This window comes from Electrona antarctica, assembly GCF_951216825.1.
Source record: "Electrona antarctica genome assembly, chromosome: 4".
Lineage (NCBI taxonomy): Eukaryota > Metazoa > Chordata > Actinopteri > Myctophiformes > Myctophidae > Electrona > Electrona antarctica.
The window spans coordinates 50,419,265-50,443,183 of NC_136809.1; the positions used below are offsets into that span (position 1 = coordinate 50,419,265).

Consider the following 23,919-nt stretch of genomic DNA (forward strand, 5'->3'; position numbering starts at 1 on the left):
CATGTCACTTTTCACGATTCTTCAAAAATAGCAGACCTACAAGCTCGTAGCGCGCCATTCGGTGGCGCGCTATGAGCTTGTAGATCTGCTATTTTTCAATAGCTAAAGCATAACAATGCTAACACCAAAAGGGGTTCCCGCCCCAAAATGGCTTAAAGAGACTAGTCTTCTCTCTAGTCTTACCTGGGTAGAGCTGGTAGGAGCCTGTGTGGTGCCAACGGGCCAGATAGCGCATCCTCAGAGGTAACCAGGCCCCTCCATCCATACTCTCTCACCCAGACAGCCAGCCAGGACGCCCCCCGCCCTCGTCACAATCTCACTCACACCGCCACGGGAGGGCACGGGTCGTACACACACACACAGACATACACCCGACGGCATCAAAGAGAGGAAGAGAAGAAAACGGCGAACGAGAGATAGAGAGAGAAGCCGTCCGTCGGCAAAGGAGAAAGCTGGAGGAGAGCATGTGGCTTCATGCACGTGCACGCACATATACGTTCACATACATATAGATTCGCCACGCACGTACATTCACACATAGATGTGCACACTTCCAACAAGCATCCAAAGGGGTAATTGATACAGGCAAACACAGGGCTCCGATTGGTGAATAATTTAAAGCAGAGGGAGGAGGGAACTAAAACCGCTCCGTGCGCGCGTGCACACACGCACACGCATGCACACACACACTAAAATATTGATGAGGGTCTTGTTAAAGGAAGGCCACTACTGAAACTAATGAGGCCTGCCCACATACAGCTACCCTGACGTGCACGCGCGCGCACGCACGCACACGCGCACACACACACACACACACACACACACACACACACACACACACACACACACACACACACACACACACACACACACACACACACACACACACACACACACACACACACACACACACACACACACACACACACACACACACACACACACACACACACACACACACACACACACACACACACACACACACACACACTTTGAGTGACATTTCCACCCAACAACAAAATGAATACCCTAACCTTATAAGTCCAACATTTAAAGGAGTAGTTCCCCCGCCACCACCCTTACATATTTTCTATCTATTCCACACCCCATGAAGCCTGGATTCATGGAGATGTTTGTCTCATTCCTGAGCCATTTATTTGACGGCCGGGTCAATAGGAGACTCTTTAACTCCTCCATGGAGGTAATTCAATAATCACATTATTGACTTAGGAATGCGACCAAAACTAAAACACTTTTTTTCCCATTCTGACCTGAGATCAGATTCTAAAAATGTCTTCTACATCCTGACAGTTTTCTGAAATGTCAGTCGTTCTTCGATTTTTCAAAAATAGCAGACCTACAAGCTCGTAGCGCGCCACTCGGTGGCGCGCTATGAGCTTGTAGATCTGCTATTTTTCAATAGCTAAACATAAAATAATGTTAAATAGCCCTTTGGAAAGTGAGAAGAGGACTCACTTGCCAGGTTTTTCGTGATCTTTCTACACTTGTGGGGACATTCTAACTCACAAAGACCGAAGCAGCAGTGTGCACAGTCAGTGCACACAGACCACCGGCGTAGGGTCCATTGGGCCACGCGGGCCCAGTCAGTTTAGAGCTGGCCCAGTCTAACGTCGAAGAGAGGGGGGCGAAAAAACAAGAAAAATACAACAAAAGATAGCCTACTTTGGCAGCCCTTGTGCATGCAAATGTCTGTTTAGTATATAGCAAACCACAGCATGCAGGCCGCCTTTGTTTTAAATGGTCCCCCAAATCGTTTGATCCACGCTACGCGCCTGACACAGACACAGACAACACATAAAAAAATAAAAATAAAAAAAACATATTTATTTTTCTTTTGTTTAGGTTTTCTGAGCTCAATTGCACCCAAAAAACTCAATGTTTAACATTCAGTAGATTTGTGAATGTGTGGTCTGGGGTTTTCTGGCTCTGGACTGTGATGTTCGAGTCCACAAATCCCATATAATGACATAATTTGCCAGCATGTCACTGTTTGGGATTTAATTGCAGCTCAGCAAGAACGATGAGAGCACGAGCACGACGTGCACGTCGGTGTTGTTTTTGGCAGAACATTTCTTTTTTAGTCATTTAGTTTTAGCTACGTTTTAGTCACCTGGAATGTTTTAGTGTTAGTCTAGTTTCAGTCGACGAAATATCATAAGATTTTAGTCGACTAAATCTACAGTTGATTTAGTCGACTAAAATGTGTTTTGGCGGGCCTTGATGCCATCGTAATGGCCGATTTTACACTTGCTGAAAATAGCCAATCTACAAGCTCACAACGCGTCGCTGCGTCGCGTTGTGAGCTTGTAGATCAGCTATTTTCAGCAAGTGTAAAATGTATTATACTTATACTGGATCTCTTGTCCACTAGTCCCTTCCTAACATTTTAGTCTAGTTTTTATTTGTTGACGAAATTGTCAATATATTTAGTCTTAGTTTTAGTCATCATAGCTTAGTTTTCATTTAGTTTCCATTTCGTTTTCGTCAGTGAAAAAAGGTAGTCGACGAACATCTTTCGTCTTGGTTTTAGTCGACGAAATCAACACTGGTGCACGTTAATAATAACGTTGGCATTCGGTCATTTCACGGCCTCGGTTTTTGCACAGGTACGGTCCGACATCTCTTGGAGTCGGTACTGCTCGGGGTCAGAACTCATATTTCTAATAATAGCAGCTGGGACAGCTCGGCTCCGGTTTCCGACATCTCTCTGTACTTTTCGGTTCGGAACTCAGAATTCTAGCAATAGCCAGGTCTCATTCGGCTCAGAGGACATTTTTAATGGGTCTATTTGGGTACAGGTCGGTCAAAGTAGACCCCTGAAGACCTCTACCGTCAAATTCACAACGGTCCATTTTGACCTGATATCAGATTCTAAAAATGTCTTCTACATCCTGACAGTTTTCTGAAAAAGCTATGTTTCTATGTCAGTCGTTCTTCGATTTTTCAAAAATAGCAGACCTACAAGCTCGTAGCGCGCCACTCGGTGGCGCGCTATGAGCTTGTAGATCTGCTATTTTTCAATAGCTAAAGCATAACATAACATAACATAATGCAGTTTGGGTTCCCGCCCAAACTGGGTTAATACAACACTAGTGGCCGTGATTGGGGGAGGGAAGCCGGGCAGGGAGGGCGAGCTTTGTTGATGCCCTAGCGCAGTGGTTCTCAACCAGTGGTCCGGGGACCACCAGTGGTCCTTGAGGGGGTTCCAGGAGGTCCCCAGCTAAATGACGGAGAGCTGGTAACCAAATGGACCCTTATTATAGATCTTGAGAGATATTACACGAGAGGGTGTGGGTTAACGTGATTATTGCCACGACAGGGATGCGGTGAGGAACGAGACGAAGTCGAGTTCCGCAAGCATCACTGAAGTGGCAATAATCACGTTAACCCACACCCTTGTGTGTAATATTGCAATTATACAACAGTTACCATTAAAACTAAGAAAATCGCTGAAAGAATATATTTTTTTAATGACAGATGTAGTCACTACGACCACAAATGTCCCAAGAAACTAGCTAGCCTAGCCACCGAGTTTGCTAGCGCTCTGGGAGAACAGAGCAGCTGAATTCTTTGTTTTGATTAGGTGGTGAATGGTGCTGGTTTAACCCACGGCTAGAAGGCTGTTTCAACCAATCAGATTGCTTCCTCGAAACGACCTGTGGTATAATGTCAAATAATTGTTATTTTGATCAACGCTTGCCTCTTCTATGGTACCACATCGATACAGCATGGAATTGTGGACAAAACCTTAATCCAACAACATATTATTTAGTTTTGGGACTGAGAGGCTAAATCTAAACAAAAGCTGGCTCAAATTCTGAATAAATAAAAAGGATGCCCTTTATTAAATCAACGTTTCGGTCATCAGACCTTTAGAGCTTTTCAAGATCCCTTCCCGAACATTTACACCCGTCACTAACCTTTAGGGATGCCAACATTTCTTTTTTTATCAATATCAGATAAAACTTTTAAGATTTTATATTATGCACATGCCATGGTCACATAACCATTATATGTTGAGTGCATGCTTTGATGGTTACAGTTTTATAATCAGTTTTGATGAGTAAACCTTTGTGGAGATCTTCTCAGTTCTCATTATATGCTAGTTACTGCCATTCAGGATGGAAAATGAAATCCATTTGGATTTGGGGAGAAGTAGTTTCATAAGGGGCTGGTATGAAGTACTTTTGGCTATTAATTTTTTTTTCGGAGACTCCGATGATTAATTGGAAAATGGATTAATCGGCGGCATCCCTACTAACCTTTGAGGTGTGCATCGGCTTTCTTACATACCATACCGTCACAGTCAAATCCACTCCCAAAGTGTAAACATTTTTTTTTTTACAATTTCCAGAGTTGAATTCTACTGTGCATTCTCTAGCTTGAGTGGTGTCCAGTTTTTAACCGTCACTATACAACGCGCGTAAACAGAGCTGACACATTTTGTGCGTGAAGTTTATGGCTTCAGCAAGTGTTGTGTGACATTTTGTGTTTGTCAAGTGACACTTTCTCTTTTGCCAAAGCATAAATTAGCCTCAAGTGGGCCCATAAACACCAGTCCTTTGTAGTCCACAACAAGCCCTTTTCTCTGGTACGGCCCCCGGGGGCCCCAAAGCCACGGGGGCTCTGATGCGTTTGGCAGACGTTAAGAGCAACACTCGTGCTTTCTTACTTCAGAGAGCCTTTCGCTAGCGTTAGCACATGATAATTGACACACATTGGAGAGGGGAAGTGGTGAGCTACTGTGTGTTGGCAAAGCTCTATGTGGAAAAACCTGAACACACACCTTTTCTTTAAGTGTGTACCGCACGGACGGAGTAGCAGACATGCTTGTTGTTGTCTTTAAGCATACTGTAGGCACTACTGGAAAGGTTGTTGTTGTCTTTAAGCATACTGTAGGCACTACTGGAAACTAAGGACACAGCATAGTAAACTCCAGAGTCCTGAGTGTTTATTAGTTATATGCCCCGATATACTGAGAAAAACAGCTACGTTTATGTCAAAGAGAACAGAATAGAATAGATAAGATAGTTAGACATCTGGCATTCTATAGTGTTTATCATTTAAATGTACGGTTATTCTACTGTTAGACGGATGATAGGTTCTTATAGTTTACTTATGATCCTAGATGACTATTTCTATACATTTGATGTATTACTGTAGCTTGTGTGTTGACCACGCTTACTGACAAGCGCTCTGGATTAAGAGCGTCTGCTAAATTGCCAACATTGTAAATTGTCAATAACTATGTTAATAGTCAGAACTGTAGCATGGCCATTGTTTAAAAAGATATAATGAATCCAATCTCATGAAATGAGGACAGTCTTTATAGGGCCCTGTTTTTAACCCATTTTGGGAGGGGAACCCCTTTTGGTGTTTTAAACATTGTTATAATTTAGCTATTGAAAAATAGCAGATCTACAAGCTCATAGCGCGCCACCGAGTGGCGCGCTACGAGCTTGTAGGTCTGCTATTTTTGAAAAATCGTGAAAATATTTATTTCAGAAAGCTGGAGGATTTAGAAGATTTTTTTAAAATTTTGAGGTCAGGCCTAAAAGGGTTAAACTCAACTCCTAAAAACAGTGCTTCTAGCTTTGGCTCGCCATGCAGTGCAACATATACTAGGCTGCCAGCCAGCCTGCCACTAGCAGCTAATATTTTAATAGCATATTATGGGACCAGCTTTGTTTAGCAGCTCGCCAACGGTACTACCGTACGTCCGTACTGCTTGCCAGCGGCGGTACGGCGGGTGCGGGGCTGAGGTCGGGGCAAGTAAAACCTGACTTGTTTGTTTGAGTGAAATTAGCCGGTTAAAAGGCAGCCAGACGATAATAGGGTGTCGATATCTTGACAATGTCACTGACACTACATATTTTACAGAAGAACAAGGCGGCTGGCTGCAGGGAGTCTGCTGACACAGTACAATCTAAACTCAGGAGACCTGACTAAACTCTTGTTTGAAACGGATACCGGAAACAAAAGGCAAAATGAGAAATGTGTTCAACTGATTACGCTCAAAAGGGGAGTCATTTGTCAGCTTTATAGTAGGCAGGTGAAGCTGGTTTTCGTACTACTGTAATTATAACTTTGCAATGAGCAAAGCACAATAGAAAAGAAACCTGGATGTCTTGTTTCGACTACGGAAACAGAGACAAAATGCACTGATCAGGGGGACGATAAAAAGAAAGGAACAACAAAAAGTAAAGTCTGTCATTATGCTGCAGTGAAAGTGATAAACTGTGTTTCCTGTATTGGAGATAGTAAAAATGTCGGTGGAAGATAAAATGTGAAAGATTATCTACTCACCTCCATCGGATACTGCAGCGGACTGAAAGAGAACAGAGAGAGACATGGGTCAGGATCTGTCCTCATCACGTAGATTACACACACACACACACTGACACACACACACACACACACACCACACACACACACACCGACACACACACATACACACAAGAGCTATGTGGCCATATGGACACTCCGACACACACCTCGTCCACTCAAACACACACATTCATAGCAATAGAAACAGCAACACACACCCACGTGTGTGTGTGTGTGTGTGTGGGTGGACAGACAGAATAATTATCTGTGAACTGGCTTTGCTTGCTTTGCAAGGATGCCTCTGGAAGGCGGTGTGCGTGTGCGCGTGTGTGCGTGTGCCTGTGCGTAAACCCCAAACCAGCTCCCGTGGAGATGTAATATTTACTCACGCACACAACTAACTGGGATCAACAGACACAGTGTTCAATGCACATCACTCATCATCACAACATGTTCACACTCATTTTTCACTCACTCACTCTCACTCCCCCACGCAGCTACTATTGTACCCGTTCACTCTCTCTTGCTCCACGCACGCGCCACGCGCACACGCACGCACGCACACGCACACGCACACGCACACACACACACACACACACACACACACCTCTCAGAGGTGCTTTCCTTTGGCCCAGACATGCTGAGCTGGGATTACAGTAGACGATGACACGAGTAGTCTAGTCTAATGTAAAACAGCTCTATAGGAGGATTTAAGACATAATCGGAGGGAGTGGAGAGATTAGGTGAGAAGTCAGTTGAGAGACTGTTGAGAAAGAAATAACAAAGCGTAATGTCAGAAAGAAATATAATAGGGGGTGGCCAAAAAATAAGTTATACCACTCAAGCCACACTTCGAAAACAGCGAAAAGAGTGGTTGAGAGCTTGACCTTTGTAGATCCACTATTTCTGTTATTTGTTTGTGGGCGAAAAGAGAAGATGTTCGCCTATAATGACATTCCCAAACTAGGGATGCCACGTTGAAAAGTGGTTAATAAATAAATGGTTGCGTACGATAAAGCGCTTATCTAAAACACATGTCACATCACATGCAGATGGACGGGCATCGACTGCGACAAAATCTGATTAATCTGCAAAAAAAAAGAAAAAAGAAAAAAAAGAATGTCAGAGTTGAGGTTAAATGTAAACACTATACAGTAGTAGGGGGTGGCAATAATTGCCATCCCTTGAAGGCCCAAATGACGCCCCTGACGTCTTGTTTGGGTGTTTCAGCTCTGAGAGTGTACACATGTAACAAAATGAATACAAACTGTCAGAGATCAAACAGCAGCAGCACACATCCGATCTTGAAGGCAGGTGCTGGCCCCGAGGTGAACCCACATCAAAGAACACATTCTACGCTGTGCTACAGAGCACACTGGAACTCCGTCTGACAGATATTATTATTATTTTATTTTTTAGCCAGGTGCAACCTGGCTATACTGACGATGTTGAGACTAGTGAGGACCTAGTGGACATTTTTTCATGATTGGCTGCCTCTAAGCCAATGGGAGATAAAAACCCATAGTCTGAACGCTGCAACGTGAAGCTGTATCCTCTAAGCCAATGGGAGATAAAAACCCATAGTCTGAACGCTGCAACGTGAAGCCGTATCCTCTAAGCCAATGGGAGATAAAACCCATAGTCTGAACGCTGCAACGTGAAGCTGTATCCTCTAAGCCAATGGGAGATAAAACCCATAGTCTGAACGCTGCAACGTGAAGCCGTATCCTCTAAGCCAATGGGAGATAAAACCCATAGTCTGAACGCTGCAACGTGAAGCCGTATCCTCTAAGCCAATGGGAGATAAAACCCATAGCTTGCCCTAACACTAAAACATTTCAGATGACTGAAACTAAAAAAAGACTATAACTAAACTAAATAAAAAATGTGCTGCCAAATCAGTTACAAAATCAGTTACACCCTCTGACATGCTGTGTGTGTGTGTGTGTGTGTGTGTGTGTGTGTGTCTTTTCATCACAAGCACTGAAACGGACCCGCGAGGTCGCGATGACCTCCTAAAACATGTTTTGTATGATCACCTCAATCTGAGCTCAATTTCACTACAAAATAAATCATTTAGATCGCTAGCTCTGGTCTGGAGGAAGGAAAATAATCAATGACTCCATTATTAACCCATTTTGGCTATTTAGCTACTTCAGCTATTGAAAAATAGCAGATCTACAGATCTCAAACATTTGCTTCTGGGAGGTTCCTGGAACAACATATTTTCAGATGGGGGGTCGGCGGCCAAATACAGATATTTTCTGGGGTCCTTGACATGAAAAAGGTTGAGCACCACTGACATAGAAACATAGGGTTTTTCAGAAAATGGTCAGGATTTTAATAGAAGGCATTTGTAGAATCGTCCTCAGGTCAAAATGGGTTAACTAAGGACTTGTTCGATCTCGTCCTATAGGCGATATGTGGCCATAAATATAACTCGTCCAATCTGGGAGTTAACCCATTCTGGGCGGGAACCCCTTTTGGTGTTAGCATCATGTTATGCTTTAGCTACTGAAAAATAGCAGATCTATAAGCTCGTAGCGCGCCACCGAGTGGCGCGCTACGAGCTTGTAGATCTGCTATTTTTGAAAAATCGAAGAACGCACACAACAGAGCATTTCTATTGCTATTTCTAATATTGCAGTATTGATACTTTTACTGAAGTAAAAACTAAATAATTGTGCGTACATTTTCCACTGCTGGGAAACAAACAGGAGACGTTTGTTGGGGATCATCCAAACCGGGAAAATTGGGCTCCATCTTCAAAAGTCACATACCTCGACAAAAATGTCTTCTACATCCTGACGGTTTTCTGAAAAAGCTATGTTTCTATGTCCGTCGTTCTATGATTTTTCAAAAATAGCAGACCTACAAGCTCGTAGCGCGCCACTCGGTGGCGCGCTATGAGCTTGTAGATCTGCTATTTTTCAATAGCTAAAGCATAACATAATACTGAAGTAAAAACTAAATAATTGTGCGTACATTTTCCACTGCTGGGAAACAAACAGGAGACGTTTGTTGGGGATCGCCCAAACCGGGACATTGGGCTCCATCTTCAAAAGTCACATACCTCGACATTTTCCGAACACGAACCAGACGTTTCACAAGAACGCATTTTTAAAACGCTGAAGAAGAGTTATAAGACAATGTTCTCCTCAGCTGAACCGAACCCAACTGTCCCTGCAGGGCCGTCCGGCCACATCCCAAAGCCCCCTGCTGGGCTCACTGGAACCCAACTGTCTCGAGGGCCGTCCGGCCACATCCCAAAGCCCCCTGCTGGGCTCACTGGAACCCAACTGTCTCGAGGGCCGTCCGGCCACATCCCAAAGCCCCCTGCTGGGCTCACTGGAACCCAACTGTCCAGAGGGCCGTCCGGCCACATCCCAAAGCCCCCTCGCTGGGCTCACTGGAACCCAACTGTCCCTGCAGGGCCGTCCGGCCACATCCCAAAGCCCCCACTGGGCTCACTGGAACCCAACTGTCCCTGCAGGGCCGTCCGGCCACATCCCAAAGCCCCCGCTGGGCTCACTGGAACCCAACTGTCCCTGCAGGGCCGGCCACATCCCAAAGCCCCCTCGCTGGGCTCACTGGAACCCAACTGTCCCTGCAGGGCCGGCCACATCCCAAAGCTCCCGCCGGGCTCACTGGAACCCAACTGTCCCTGCAGGGCCGGCCACATCCCAAAGCCCCCCGCTGGGCTCACTGGAACCCAACTGTCCCTGCAGGGCCGGCCACATCCCAAAGCCCCCTGCCGGGCCCACTGGAACCCAACTGTCCCTGCAGGGCCGTCCGGCCACATCCCAAAGCCCCCCGCCGGGCCCACTGGAACCCAACTGTCCTGAGGGCCGTCCGGCCACATCCCAAAGCCCCCCACTGGGCTCACTGGAACCAAACTGTCCTGAGGGCCGGTCACATCCCAAAGCCCTCGCAGCGCTCAGTGGAACCCAACTGTCCTGAGTGCCGTCCGGCCACATCCCAAAGCCCCAGCGCTCATTGGTGTTATGTGTCTCTCCGCTAGGCTACAGGTTGGCACCGCGGTGCGAAGGACGGGGGATTCGACACGAGTTGGTTTGGTCATGGCCTTAAACCACTACAGAGATCAAGATAACACGCACACACGCATGCACGCACACACGCACGCACACAGCCATATGGAAACTGTAGTTGGCACCGCTCTTTCCTCTAGTCACACACATTTCAACAGCATTATGTCTTCTCTGACATGCTATAGGTGTGTGTGTGTGTGTGTGTGTGTGTGTGTGTGTGTGTGTGTGTGTGTGTGTGTGTGTGTGTGTGTGTGTGTGTGTGTGTGTGTGTGTGTGTGTGTGTGTGTGTGTGCAATGTGCATATGATACTTTGCATGAGAGCAGCATATGTAATCATGTGGTCAACATCTGTACAGTTAGAGGTTAGAGGTACCCTTTGTGTGTGTAAGTAAGTATATGCATTCTTTTGCGTGCGCGTGTGTGCATGTGTGTGTGTGTAAGTAAGTATATGCATTCTTTTGCGTGCGCGTGTGCGCGTGTGCGCGCGCGCGCGTGCGTGTGTGTGTCCATCCCCATGCATGCAGCTCAGTGTGATCACTTCCAGACCTCATCTGTGGTGGAGTGGTTTGGTCCCGGGGCTGGGGGGGCCCCCAATCCCCCTGTCTTCCCTCTCTTTTCTCTCTCTCTCTCTCTCTCTCTCAGCCCATTTCCCTCACTATTTATTCCCATTCCCCCCCCCCCCTCTCTCCCCCCCCCCTCTCCCTCTCTCTCTCCCTGCCTGGGCCCCTTCATCCTAAACTCTTCATCTGCCCATCTCTCCTCCTCCGACTTCCTCCGTTTATTATCCTGCGTTCTTCTCACCATCACACATTCCCAACGGTGCCAAGTAACTACGTATACCTTTACTCAAGTACCGTATACTTAAGCACACTTAAGTTGAGGTACGTTTGTGTGTACGTTTTTCAATACTTTATACATCTACTCCACTACACTTCAGAGGCAAACAATGTACTTTTTACTCTGCGACAATTATTTGAAAACATTAGTCACTTTTGTGTTTGTTATAACAACACATATATTCACCAGTTAAGCCCTATATAATTTCATACTGTTGTCTATTCGAAAACACACGTGAGTATATACATGGTGAGCTTGTAGTTCCAGTATTTTCAAAAAGGTTTTGACAAATGCTGAAAAACGTTTACTTTCAGTAAAACATCTGTGTAGTCCACCACTTACACCACACTTCCTTCATCCCTCTCATCACACTGCATTCCATCCATCTCATTACAAGTCCTTCTCTCCATGTCCATCCATCTGCTAATCCTTGGCTCCAGAAACCCCTTCCCCTTCCCTTCCCTCTCTCCTCCATTCCAGCGGCAGAGCAGAGCGTCCTGGCAGATGATCCTATGGCCATTCCTGACGGCCCACAGAGGAATGAGCGGGCTTTTCCAAAACCTTCCCTCCGTCGCGCTAAATTACGTTCCACCACAGGCCTTTAACTCTGCCCCGAACGAACAGCCCGCCATCCATTTCACTATAGCTGCAGTTGTCACCCAGTGTCCCTGAGGAGGTTCCAGGTATATACTAGTCCCCAGCTTAATGATGGAGAGTTGGTAACCAAATGGACCCTTATTAGATCTTTAACTCTTGAGTGTAAAATGATTACACTCTCAAGAGTTACATTATTGTTAAACATCTGCATTGCTTAATTTTTGTCATTTCGATCTACGTTAGCCCATTATCTCTCATGATGGTACCAACATCAATACAGCATGGATAGTGGACAAAATGGTATTCAACAACAACAAAAATATTCTTTAGTTTTGGGTCTGAGAGGCTAAATGTCATCAAATGGTGGTTCCGTGGCTCAGATGCAAAATAAATAAAGGACCTTGATACGAAACGGGTTGAAAACCACTGCACTGACATCACATTAAAGAACTCGTATCGAGTAGTAGTACAGTAGTATTTATACCAGTAAGACGCCTAAGGGGCGAGAAGCGACTGCTGGGCGAGCGCTGGCGCTTTGGCATGCGGGGGTCAGATCAACATATGGAATGAATTCTGTACTGGCCATATAAGGAGCATGTCTTGAGTGTACAGGGTTTGATGAGGGCCGGGCCTTAATTCCGGGCCTGTTGAGAACTCTAGGTTTTCGCCGGCTACCGGGCACGGCTGCACTAATAACTTTGGGGCGGGCCCGTCTAGAGTTTAAATGGACATCGAAGAGGAAGGATAAACATATGAAATCTCAGAACAGGTCAGCTCCATATATGGAGATCTAAGGGTTTGAGGTTTGAGCTCAGATGTACTGTATAGTTGCTGGCCTATATTGATGACATCAGGGATCTCCATATATGGGCTTAACTGCGACAGCAGGTCGCATTTACTATGACACCAGGGATCTCCACGAGACCTGGGCACAGCTAGGGCACCATATATGGGGGCTTTCCCCATGCATGGGGATTTTGAGTGACTGATTGATGGACGATTGCATAGTAAATGCGACCTGCAGTCGCAATTAAAGACACAATACAAGTCGAGTCCATTCACGCCGTGGCCTACTGTAAAACGTTCCTCCTAGACATAGCAAATCATGTGTTGACACATATAGCAGACCGCTGAAATCTTCTTAATGATCTTTTAGAAAGTGGGCAAATTACCAAACAGGGGACATTCCGTTATTGAGTAATCTCATACATAACACGGGTGTCTAATTTTTTATCCAAAACACATCCGATATTCACAGTGCCGTATGACTTTAACCAATTTTGGGCGGGAACCCCTTTTGGTGTTTTAAGCATTATGTTATGCTTTAGCTATTGAAAAATAGCAGATCTACAAGCTCATAGCGCGCCACCGAGTGGCGCGCTATGAACTTGTAGGTCTGCTATTTTGGAAAAATCGTGAAAATGTGCCTCTCAAATCTTTGCTTCTGGGGTGTCCCTGGAACAACATATTTTCAGATGGGGGTCGGCGGCATATTACATATAATTTTTGGGGTCCTTGACATGAAATATTGAGAACCACCGATATAGAAACATGACGTTTTAAAAAGACGACATTTTAAAAATACAATTTATTTTATTTCGACGTCAGGCCTAAATGGGTTAACACAATCAATCATCCATGGATAACTTGATCACCTGTCCAGTTCAATTCTCGATTCTGACCAAAGGAATGTCCACTGTTCACTAACAGTAGCCCAAAGGTGAAAGACAGACAGCCGCTCTTCATATAACGTCCTCGAGCCATTCATTGATTCAATGATCGATTGAATACTTTCACAGTTTGCAGAAGGAAAAAAAAAGCACAGGAAAGTATACAGTTCAATACAAGGTCTGCTAAGAGGATTTATAACCAAAGAAAGCCTATGGCTAGAAATATATGTGTGTGTGTGTGTGTGTGTGTGTGTGTGTGTGTGTGTGTTCTTACTAACACCACCAATATAACGCAACCAACAACATTAGTCATTGGCATGGTATTTGAATGAAGTCACCTTGAGGTTGTTCTTAAGCCATTTAGAACTGAGGCCGATTAAAAAAAAAAAAGGCTTCTAAATCCTAAAAGTTTTCTGAAAAAACCTATGTTTCTATATGTCAGTGGTGCTCAAACTATTTCATGTCAAGGACCCCAGAAATGATATGTAATTGGCCGCCGACCCCCAAATATGTTGTTCCAGTTACCCTCCCAGAAGCAAAGATTTGAGTTCAAAACGTTCACTCTGAAAGAATATATATTCAAAGATTTGCGCACACATTTTCACGATTTCTCAAAAATAGCAGACCTACAAGCTCGTAGCGTGGCACTCGGTGCCGCGCTACGAGCTTGTAGATCTGCTATTTTTCAACAGCTAAAGTACAACATAATTAAAAAAAAAAAAAACACCAAAAGGGGTTCCGGTCCTTAATGGGCTAAGCGTGTCGTTGACGAGACGGAACTAGTTCTGAACGGTAGATTTGTGTTGTGGGGAACGTTGGGTGTGGCCGCGCGCCGCGCGCACAGTCAGTCAGTCAGTGAGGAGCGTTTAATCCATTGAGACCTGGAACGCATCCATGTCACGTTAGCGTTTAACCACATTAACCATTAACCCCTTTGTGTTTTAAACATTATGTTATATTTAGCTATTGAAAAATAGCAGATCTACAAGCTCATAGCGCGCCACTCGGTGGCGCGCTATGAACTTGTAGGTCTGCTATTTTTGAAAAATCGTTAAAATGTGCCTCAAATCTTTCCGAAAATTGTCATGATTTAGAAAACTATTTTTTTTTAATTTCGACGTCAGGCCTGAATGGGTTAAGCTTCAACATGTCGTGCCGTGTGTACCGTTTATCCAATGACAGGTCACAACGTGTTTATCAACCGACACCATCGACGTGTGAATGTTGCCCTCTCGGCTCCATGTGAAATGTCACACACTCGTGGCCACACGGACAGCCTGTTTACGTTTGGACTTTATGAGAGACTGTGTGTGCAGCACTGTGCGTGCGTGTGTATGTGCGTGCGTGCGTGCGTGCGTGGGTGTGGGGGGGTCAGGTGTGTGGTGGGTCCGGCACGCCGTAAAATCTTCATTTGTTCATTTATAACTCTTGAGAGATTTTTATATTTTGGCTGCATTTGTTGTACACTCTTTTGAGACGCGAAAATAAATTAACGACCACCCGCCCAGAAGCAAAGATTTGACTCAAAAACGTTCGCTCTGAAATAAAGATTTGTGCCACATTTTCAAGATTTTTCAAAAATAGCAGATCTACAAGCTTGTGGATCTGCTATTTTTAAACGGCTAAAGTATAACATAATGCTTAAAACACCTAAAGAGGTTCCCGTCCTGAATGGCTTAAAAGCCATAAAACGTCTCTTCAACTATCTCGACTTTCCTAAATTGTACACGTTGCTGTGCTCACATGTCTGCACGGTGGTGTGTGTGTGTGTGTGTGTGTGTGTGTGTGTGTGTGTGTGTGTATTCCTGGAACAGAGCATTATGGTGACACAGAGCAGACACTCTGACACTTAGCAGGGCCAGCATGAAATGTCTATCAGAGAGATGCTGCCGTCAGGGATGGCATACTCGTGCTCTCCATCACAAACACATGCGCGCGCGCGCGCACACACACACACACACACACACACACACACACACACACACACACACACACACACACACACACACACACACACACACACACACACACAATGACACCTCTGTTAGCACTATATGGGAACCCACTCCTGGCTCCTTCACGAGAGCTGTAACTGCCACATTTGGTAAGGAATGAGTTTCCAGTGTGTGTGTGTGTATAGTTAATGATTATTCATGACCTCTACTTTATCCAAACTACAGTGACTCCAGAAGGCCACCATACGGCTGTAACCCAACAGCTGACATACAAGTACAACATACTCACTGTCTTTACTGTACATACCAGTAAGACGACCGCACTCACCCAGCAGTCTGACGCCTGGGCGACGTCAGACTGCTGGGCTGAGTGCGGTCGCTTTGGCATGGGATGAACTTATAAACCAATAAATGCACAATGAAAACAGGTATGGATAAGGGTTCCTGGCCATATATAGCGCGTCTTGGAGACCGTGACTATATACGTGATATCACAATGCGTGACCATACTGTATATGCGGACATTCCCGTTGAGACAGATGTCACGATGACCTGGGGTGACCTGGGGGCTGATGTCAGTGATGTCACGATGACCTGGGGGCTTGCCTGGGGTGTGTGGCGGGAATTATGACCTTGGGTTATGTGACAAAAACGCAAGATTTCATAGTTATCCTCGACCTTCGGTCGCAACCAGAGGTGGGAAAAGTACTCACATGTTTTACTTAAAAGGGTAAGAACACTTTGGTAGTGGTTTGGGCTGTATAGTTACCTTGCCATGATGTAACTCCAAATGTGGACAAGAAATTAAACAATAATTGCTCCAGTGATTAGAAATTGATAGAAATATGCCCCTCATTGACTTACATTGTACGCTGAAACAGCACTCAAACTCAAAGTCACTCTTTTAAACAAACACAAACAAAGTTGATTCAGACGATATAGAGCATCACCAAAACTCATACTGTTTTATTTTTAACTTCCTGTTTACTTTGTGTTTCTTGTCCACATTTTGAGTTATATCATATCATGGCAAGGCAACAACAACACAACCCAAACCTCTACCAAAATGGTCTTAATGCTGCACTTTAAGTAGGAAAAGTAGAAAGTAGTCATTATGCAGAATGTCCCGTTTCAAATGTTTAAACATCCACTCCTCGTGGATAGGGTTGCTGAGACATGTAGTCCAAGGAAGATTAGAGAAGGAAGTGACATGGTCACAAAAAACGCTCATAACAAACATTATTTATGAACCATTGAGACCTTTGTCATATGATCGGTTCAGGCATATAAAAGAAGACATATCACAGTTTGTTTTCTAAACACTTGCTTTTCCATACGTGCACAGAGTGCACAACACATAATTTTATTTGAGGATTTAAACAGCAGCAGGTATCGTTTCTGTCCCGGGGGTATCGCGAGATTTGGCTGCCAGACAGGAAACGGTGGACAGTCTCGCGATACTTGGCACATTCAGAAACGTACTTTTTGCTCTTTAGATACCTCTATAAAATTACACAGTGTACACATCGAAAAGCAACACAGCAGACAATAATGTGTTACATGTCTTCTGTTATTTGCCAGAAGCGATGACTTTACAAAAGATCTCAGTCATTCAGAAATATTGTTTGTGTAGCTCATGTTCACTGAGCTCTCATTGACTCCAGTGCATTCTGCCGAACTTCCGGGAGCAGTTTGGCTCCCATGGTGCGACGAATCTGCCGTCTGGAATTGCGCGATAGCGAAAATGACGTTGGTGACTTTACCTCCATTTCATATACCTTGATGTAGTCCAGGAAGTAAGTGAGCCCATTGTCCATGACATCATGGCCCCATGAGAACCCCAGGAAAGTGTTTCTTGTCTCCCAAACATCGTTAAAATGAGATCTGGTTGCAAAAGGGGTTGAAGTGTCCCTTTAACCCATTTTGGGCGGGAACCCCTTTTGGTGTTTTATGTTATAATTTAATGTTATAATTTAGCTATTGAAAAATAGCAGATCTACAAGCTCATAGCGCGCCACCGAGTGGCGCGCTATGAGCTTGTAGGTCTGCTATTTTTGAAAAATCGTGAAAATATTTATTTCAGAAAACTGGAGGATTTAGAAGAATGTTTTTAAATTCTGAGGTCAGGCCTAAAAGCAAATGTATACTTCGTTACTTTACACTACTCGTCCTTACAAGGTGCCTGGCTCTCACTTTGCTGCATAGATTTCTCAACTGTGAGCGCACGCGCATGGGCGTGCACACGCACGCACGCACACACAGCCAGCTGAGTTACTTGGAAGCCGTTGTGCCAGCCAGCAGTCTTAGATGCGTGCGTATGCATGCTGACGTGTGTGTTTACTTTTAAAATGTTGAGCTGAATAGTGGCTTCTATTGAGAAGACCAGTCAGTCCTGCATGGGCAGGCCTGGCCTGGCCTGGCCTGGCCTGGCAGGCAGCAGCTCTGAAAAACACACAGCGATCAGTACGTCCCCGGGAAAAGGAAAACCCATTCAGTTCAAAGTGATATTTTGAAACCCCTTTTGGTGTTTTAAAAAGGATTACGTTATACTTTAGCTATTGAGAAAAAAACAGATCTACAAGCTCGTAGCGTGGCACTTGGTGCCACACTACGAGCTTGTAGATCTGCTATTTTTTTTTTTATCTTGAAAATGTGGGACAAATCTTTGAATATATATTCTTTCAGAACGAACGTTTTGAACTCAAATCTTTGCTTCTGGGGGACCTTGACATGGAAAAGTTGAGAACCACTGATTTTTTTCAGAAAACTGTCAGGATTTAGAAACCTTTCTTTTTTTTTATCTGGTCTCAGGTCTAAATGGGTTAATATAAGTAAATAATATAATGCTCTGCATGTCTGATTGAAAGTGGTCGATGACCCATACCGTGGTGGGATAGTGTTTGTAAAAACAAAAAATCACACCCGTGTGAAGTGAGGGGTGCTCTTATAATCATGATGTAACACGTCGATTTGCTCCTTCACATAATGACGTTAAATTCTCCGTTCATTGTCAATGGAAATTTAATATTTATGTAAGACGAAAATCTACACAAATAGCTGAATATAGGAGGGGCTTAGCGCTCCTCAAAAAAAAAAAAAAAAGTCTACACTCTGATTGGTACAAGCTAGCTATTGCAACAAAAAAGGAATTCTATCCCTTCCCGTCTACTGAAGAAAACAATTTCGGTACACTGGAATTCGACTTCATATATCCCTGTGATGTCATCGGGTTGCCCAATTCGTACAGTTGGCTGCGTTTTTGCACAGCGAAAAACAGCAGATCTACAAGACTCACATGGCCGCGTCACGTATAACCCATTTTGGGCGGGAACCCCTTTTGGTGTTTTAAACATTATGTTATAATTTAGCTATTGAAAAATAGCAGATCTACAAGCTCATAGCGCGCCACCGAGTGGCGCGCTATGAGCTTGTAGGTCTGCTATTTTTGAAAAATCGTGAAAATATTTATTTCAGAAACCTTTAGAAGATTTTTTTGTAATTTTCAGGCCTAAATGGGATAAGTCACCCTTTAAGATCAATAAGCACCCTGATTAAGAGAATGGAATGCAGCCTTGTCTTTGTGTGCCACCACAGAGGAGCGGTATGGGGGGGCGGCCGGGTTGGGTGAAAAGCTGGTGACAAATGTGTGTTTGCCTTGGCCGAGTGCCAGAAACACACCACAGCCAAGGAGGAGGAGAGGAGAGGAGAGGAGAGGAGGAAATATATACTAGCCATGCCATCTGATAAAGCACTTTCTGAACTCACACCCACGGTTACACATGATTTCAAATCGATGACGACCGCGACACTGTGTGTATAGCGAACAGATTGGACTAACAGACTTAAAAAAAAAAATCTTTGTTTTGTCTGTCTCTCTCGCCGTTCCAGACTCTTTCACATTCAGACACACTCACTCACTCACTCACTCACTCACACGCACGCACACGCACAGAGCCCCCAAAAGTTGATGTACAAACCATCTGACTCACAAGAGAAAGAAAAGGGAAAAGAAAGCAATAAAGAAAAGTACAGTACAGAATAACAGCTCCGGACACTTCCTGCGGTTTTGTTTCTTGTCCTCCTCCTCCTCCTCCTCCTTGTTTCAAGCTGTGCCTGTCGGCCGTTTTATTCTCCTTTGTCTAGCCCCCCCCCCCAAGCCCTAAATGTCTAGCCCCCCGCCTCACTCTCGAGCCCTAAATGTCTAGCCCCCCCCCCCCCCCCCCCCAAAGCCCTAAATGTCTAGCCCCCCGCCTCACTCTCGAGCCCTAAATGTCTAGCCCCCCCCCCCCCCCCCCCCCCCAAGCCCTAAATGTCTAGCCCCCCGCCTCACTCTCGAGCCCTAAATGCTTCGACATGAGAGGAAACAGCCTGAAGCCATCACCGCCTCATTTTGTTTCATTATCCCTTCCCCAACGCTCGATAAAGTACATATACTACGGTTCTGAGGTTGAACTCATGTGTTGTCGTTGCTGCACACAGCGCTGAAAATATCTGATCTACAAGCTCACGACGTGTTGCAGCACGACGCTTCGTGAGATTGTAGATCAGATACTTTCAGTGCGCGACTGAAACTGGCGCGCGACCAAGTATAGAAAGTAAATCACCCTTAAGTGCTTTCTTTCTTATACTTAAATCATCCGGACAAGAAAAGTTAGACAACCGTAAGTGTGAAAAACAGCCTGTAGTTTCTCTGCATCAATACTATCACTTAGTTTCTTCCCATTTGTCTTTCCATCAATCCGTTCATCTCTCTCTCTCTCTCTCTCTCTCTCTCTCTCTCTCACCATCACTTTCTCTCTCGTGAGAAGAATGCAATCCACAGCGTATCCTCCTGTATATGACTTGAATCCAGTATTATTTGAAAGCAATACCGTACAAGTTCTGCACAAGTTACTTTAGTTGCAAATCCGTATCCCCCCTTAAAAAAAAACGCAGCTAAATTACATAGATGCACTTTACAACTTTGTACTTTCCTGTGTATGTATGTTTTTAAATGCTTTGTTTCCTAATGTAAGGTTACCGTTTGCTTGTTTTGCTTTATGTTTTCATGTGTGGACTGCGGATGAAAATTTGCATGAATCCGGTGTATTTACATTGCGTTTATGAAATGTCCATTAATATGCACTGTCCCGTCTAAATAAACAAATAAAGTACTCTTTCTCCCTGTGTAACCCTTTGCTGCAGATATTAACAACACACACCCTGTTCTTCCCCTCTTCATCCCTAACTTTTCACTTCTTTCCACAGGTATTTGGAAGGTATAGGAAAGGAAGGATTTGGACGTTATAGAGGAATGGATTTGGATAGGAAGGATATGGACGTTAGAGGAATGGATTTGGAAAGGAAGGATTTGGACGTTTTAGAGGAATGGATTTGGATAGGAAGGATTTGGACGTTTTAGAGGAATGGATTTGGATAGGAAGGATTTGGACGTTTTAGAGTAATGGATTTGGATAGGACGGATTTGGACGTTTTAGAGGAATGGATTTGGATAGGAAGGATTTGGACGTTCTAGAGGAATGGATTTGGATAGGAAGGATTTGGACGTTCTAGAGGAATGGATTTGGATAGGAAGGATTTGGACGTTCTAGAGGAATGGATTTGGATAGGAAGGATTTGGACGTTCTAGAGGAATGGATTTGGATAGGAAGGATTTGGACGTTATAGAGGAATGGATTTGGATAGGAAGGATTTGGACGTTCTAGAGGAATGGATTTGGATAGGAAGGATTTGGACGTTCTAGAGGAATGGATTTGGATAGGAAGGATTTGGACGTTCTAGAGGAATGGATTTGGATAGGAAGGATTTGGAAGGCACACAGAAACATCATGAGAGTCACTTTTAATGGAACGTTTATAGCGTTGCTGCCACTCTTCTATACTCTACTCTTCTATACTCTACTCTTCTATACTCTCGTATCTCCTCCAAGGAGGAACATGCAGACCCCGTTCATGGGAACGTTGCACGAAAAAATTAAATTCCGCCCACGTTTTAACTTGTGATGTGACAATCAAGCGGATTCTGATTCATTATGCCCCCGTAGGGACGCTTCTATATGCAAGCGGTTGGAAAACTACTCGCATGTTTGACTTAAGTAAAAGTATCAATACTGCAATATAGAAATACTCAGAATTCATAATATACTTGAGTAAAAGTACAAAAGTATTTGTATCAAAATGTACTTCAAGTACAAAAAGTAAATTATGCATAATGTCCCATTTCAAGTTTTCAAATGTCTTTGAAAACTTGAAAGTCTTTTTGAAAATAGCCGATCTACAAGCTCACAATGTATCGCAATGAGACCAGTACTGTGTGCGTGTGCATGTGCGTGTGTGTGTGTGTGTGTGTGTGTGTCGCTACTACTCACTGTGTTAAAGTTCCACACCCGCTTGAAGGAGAGCCTTTTCCGTAAGCTCATCCTCTCTAAGAGGACTCCGCTGTCTGCTCTCAGCCTACATACCTGACACACTCACTCACTCACCTAACGCGCTTCCTCCTCGGAAAATAACAACGTTACGTCACTAAATGCACACACACACACGCACACACACACACACACACACACACACACGCACGCACACACGCAGGCACACACACACTTGACTTATAAAAGCATTCAAATGCCTCTACCTACCTAAACACAAACACACGTACAATACAGCAGTCAAATCATGCTCTCTGAAACAAACACAGTGCTCTCCAGTTTTCAGAAATAACCAAAACGCCACAGACAGACACACCTCGCTGGTTCACTTACTAACTGCACTTTCTGTGCAAGGCAGACCTCCCAAATGAACTCACTCTCTCTCTCTCACACACACATACATACACACACACACACACACACTCACAGACACACAGTCACCCTGTCTGAAATGCGCGCTCCCTCACACACACACACACACACACACATAGCTGACACCACTGACTAGGAAGTTCCATTCTCCTGCGTGCACACACACACACACACACACACACACGGCTCCGTTTCCATAGTGACACGCCCCCATCAGGAAGCAGTTGGAGAGGAGGGGGCAGGGACAAAGTTCAAGCTGCCAATCACAGGACAGCATTGAACTAAACTTCACCGACCTCCCCCTCTCCTCTCCTCTCCTCTCCTCTCCTCTCCTCTCCCGCCAAGAAATGGCACCCTTTTCACATTGGTAATTGGCCTGTTATAGCGCCACCAGGAGGCCACAATAACCTGACCTGGCCTGGTGGAGACCTGTGCCCCGAGGGGCACCTTTTCTAGTTTGATTTTATTTGGGGCAGTCTCCTGACCTGAAGTGCCCACTAAGGTATTATATATTTTCTGATGCATATTTCAGTGTCTGTTATGTATGGAGTGATTCTGATCTTAATGTATGGAGTGATTCTGATCTTACTGTATGGAGTGATTCTGATCTTACTGTATGGAGTGATTCTGATCTTACTGTATGGAGTGATTCTGATCTGAATGTATGGAGTGATTCTGATCTGAATGTATGGAGTGATTCTGATCTTAATGTATGGAGTGATTCTGATCTTACTGTATGTAGTGATTCTGATCTTACTGTATGTAGTGATTCTGATCTTAATGTATGGAGTGATTCTGATCTTACTGTATGTAGTGATTCTGATCTTACTGTATGTAGTGATTCTGATCTTACTGTATGGAGTGATTCTGATCTGAATGTATGGAGTGATTCTGATCTGAATGTATGGAGTGATTCTGATCTGAATGTATGGAGTGGTTCTGATCTTACTGTATGGAGTGGTTCTGATCTTACTGTATGGAGTGATTCTGATCTTACTGTATGGAGTGATTCTGATCTTAATGTATGGAGTGGTTCTGATCTTACTGTAAGGAGTGATTCTGATCTTAATGTAAGGAGTGATTCTGATCTTAATGTAAGGAGTGATTCTGATCTTACTGTATGGAGTGGTTCTGATCTTACTGTATGGAGTGATTCTGATCTTAATGTAAGGAGTGATTCTGATCTTAATGTAAGGAGTGATTCTGATCTTAATGTAAGGAGTGATTCTGATCTTAATGTAAGGAGTGATTCTGATCTTAATGTAAGGAGTGATTCTGATCTTACTGTATGGAGTGATTCTGATCTTAATGTAAGGAGTGATTCTGATCTTAATGTAAGGAGTGATTCTGATCTTACTGTATGGAGTGATTCTGATCTTAATGTAAGGAGTGATTCTGATCTTAATGTAAGGAGTGATTCTGATCTTAATGTAAGGAGTGATTCTGATCTTAATGTAAGGAGTGATTCTGATCTTACTGTATGGAGTGATTCTGATCTTAATGTAAGGAGTGATTCTGATCTTAATGTAAGGAGTGATTCTGATCTTAATGTAAGGAGTGATTCTGATCTTAATGTAAGGAGTGATTCTGATCTTAATGTAAGGAGTGATTCTGATCTTACTGTATGGAGTGATTCTGATCTTAATGTAAGGAGTGATTCTGATCTT

General features: G+C 44.2%; 1 protein-coding gene across 2 annotated transcripts in view; it reads right to left on the reverse strand.

Moving 5' to 3' along the window:
• rgs12b (regulator of G protein signaling 12b) overlaps positions 1–23,919 on the reverse strand; it is a 126,476-nt gene that overhangs the window by 49,139 nt on the left and 53,418 nt on the right. For both annotated transcript variants that reach the window (XM_079500075.1, XM_079500074.1), the window contains exon 7: positions 6,328–6,349. In XM_079500075.1, the coding sequence (XP_079356201.1) occupies positions 6,328–6,349 (22 nt within the window). The remainder of the gene's footprint in view (positions 1–6,327; positions 6,350–23,919) is intronic.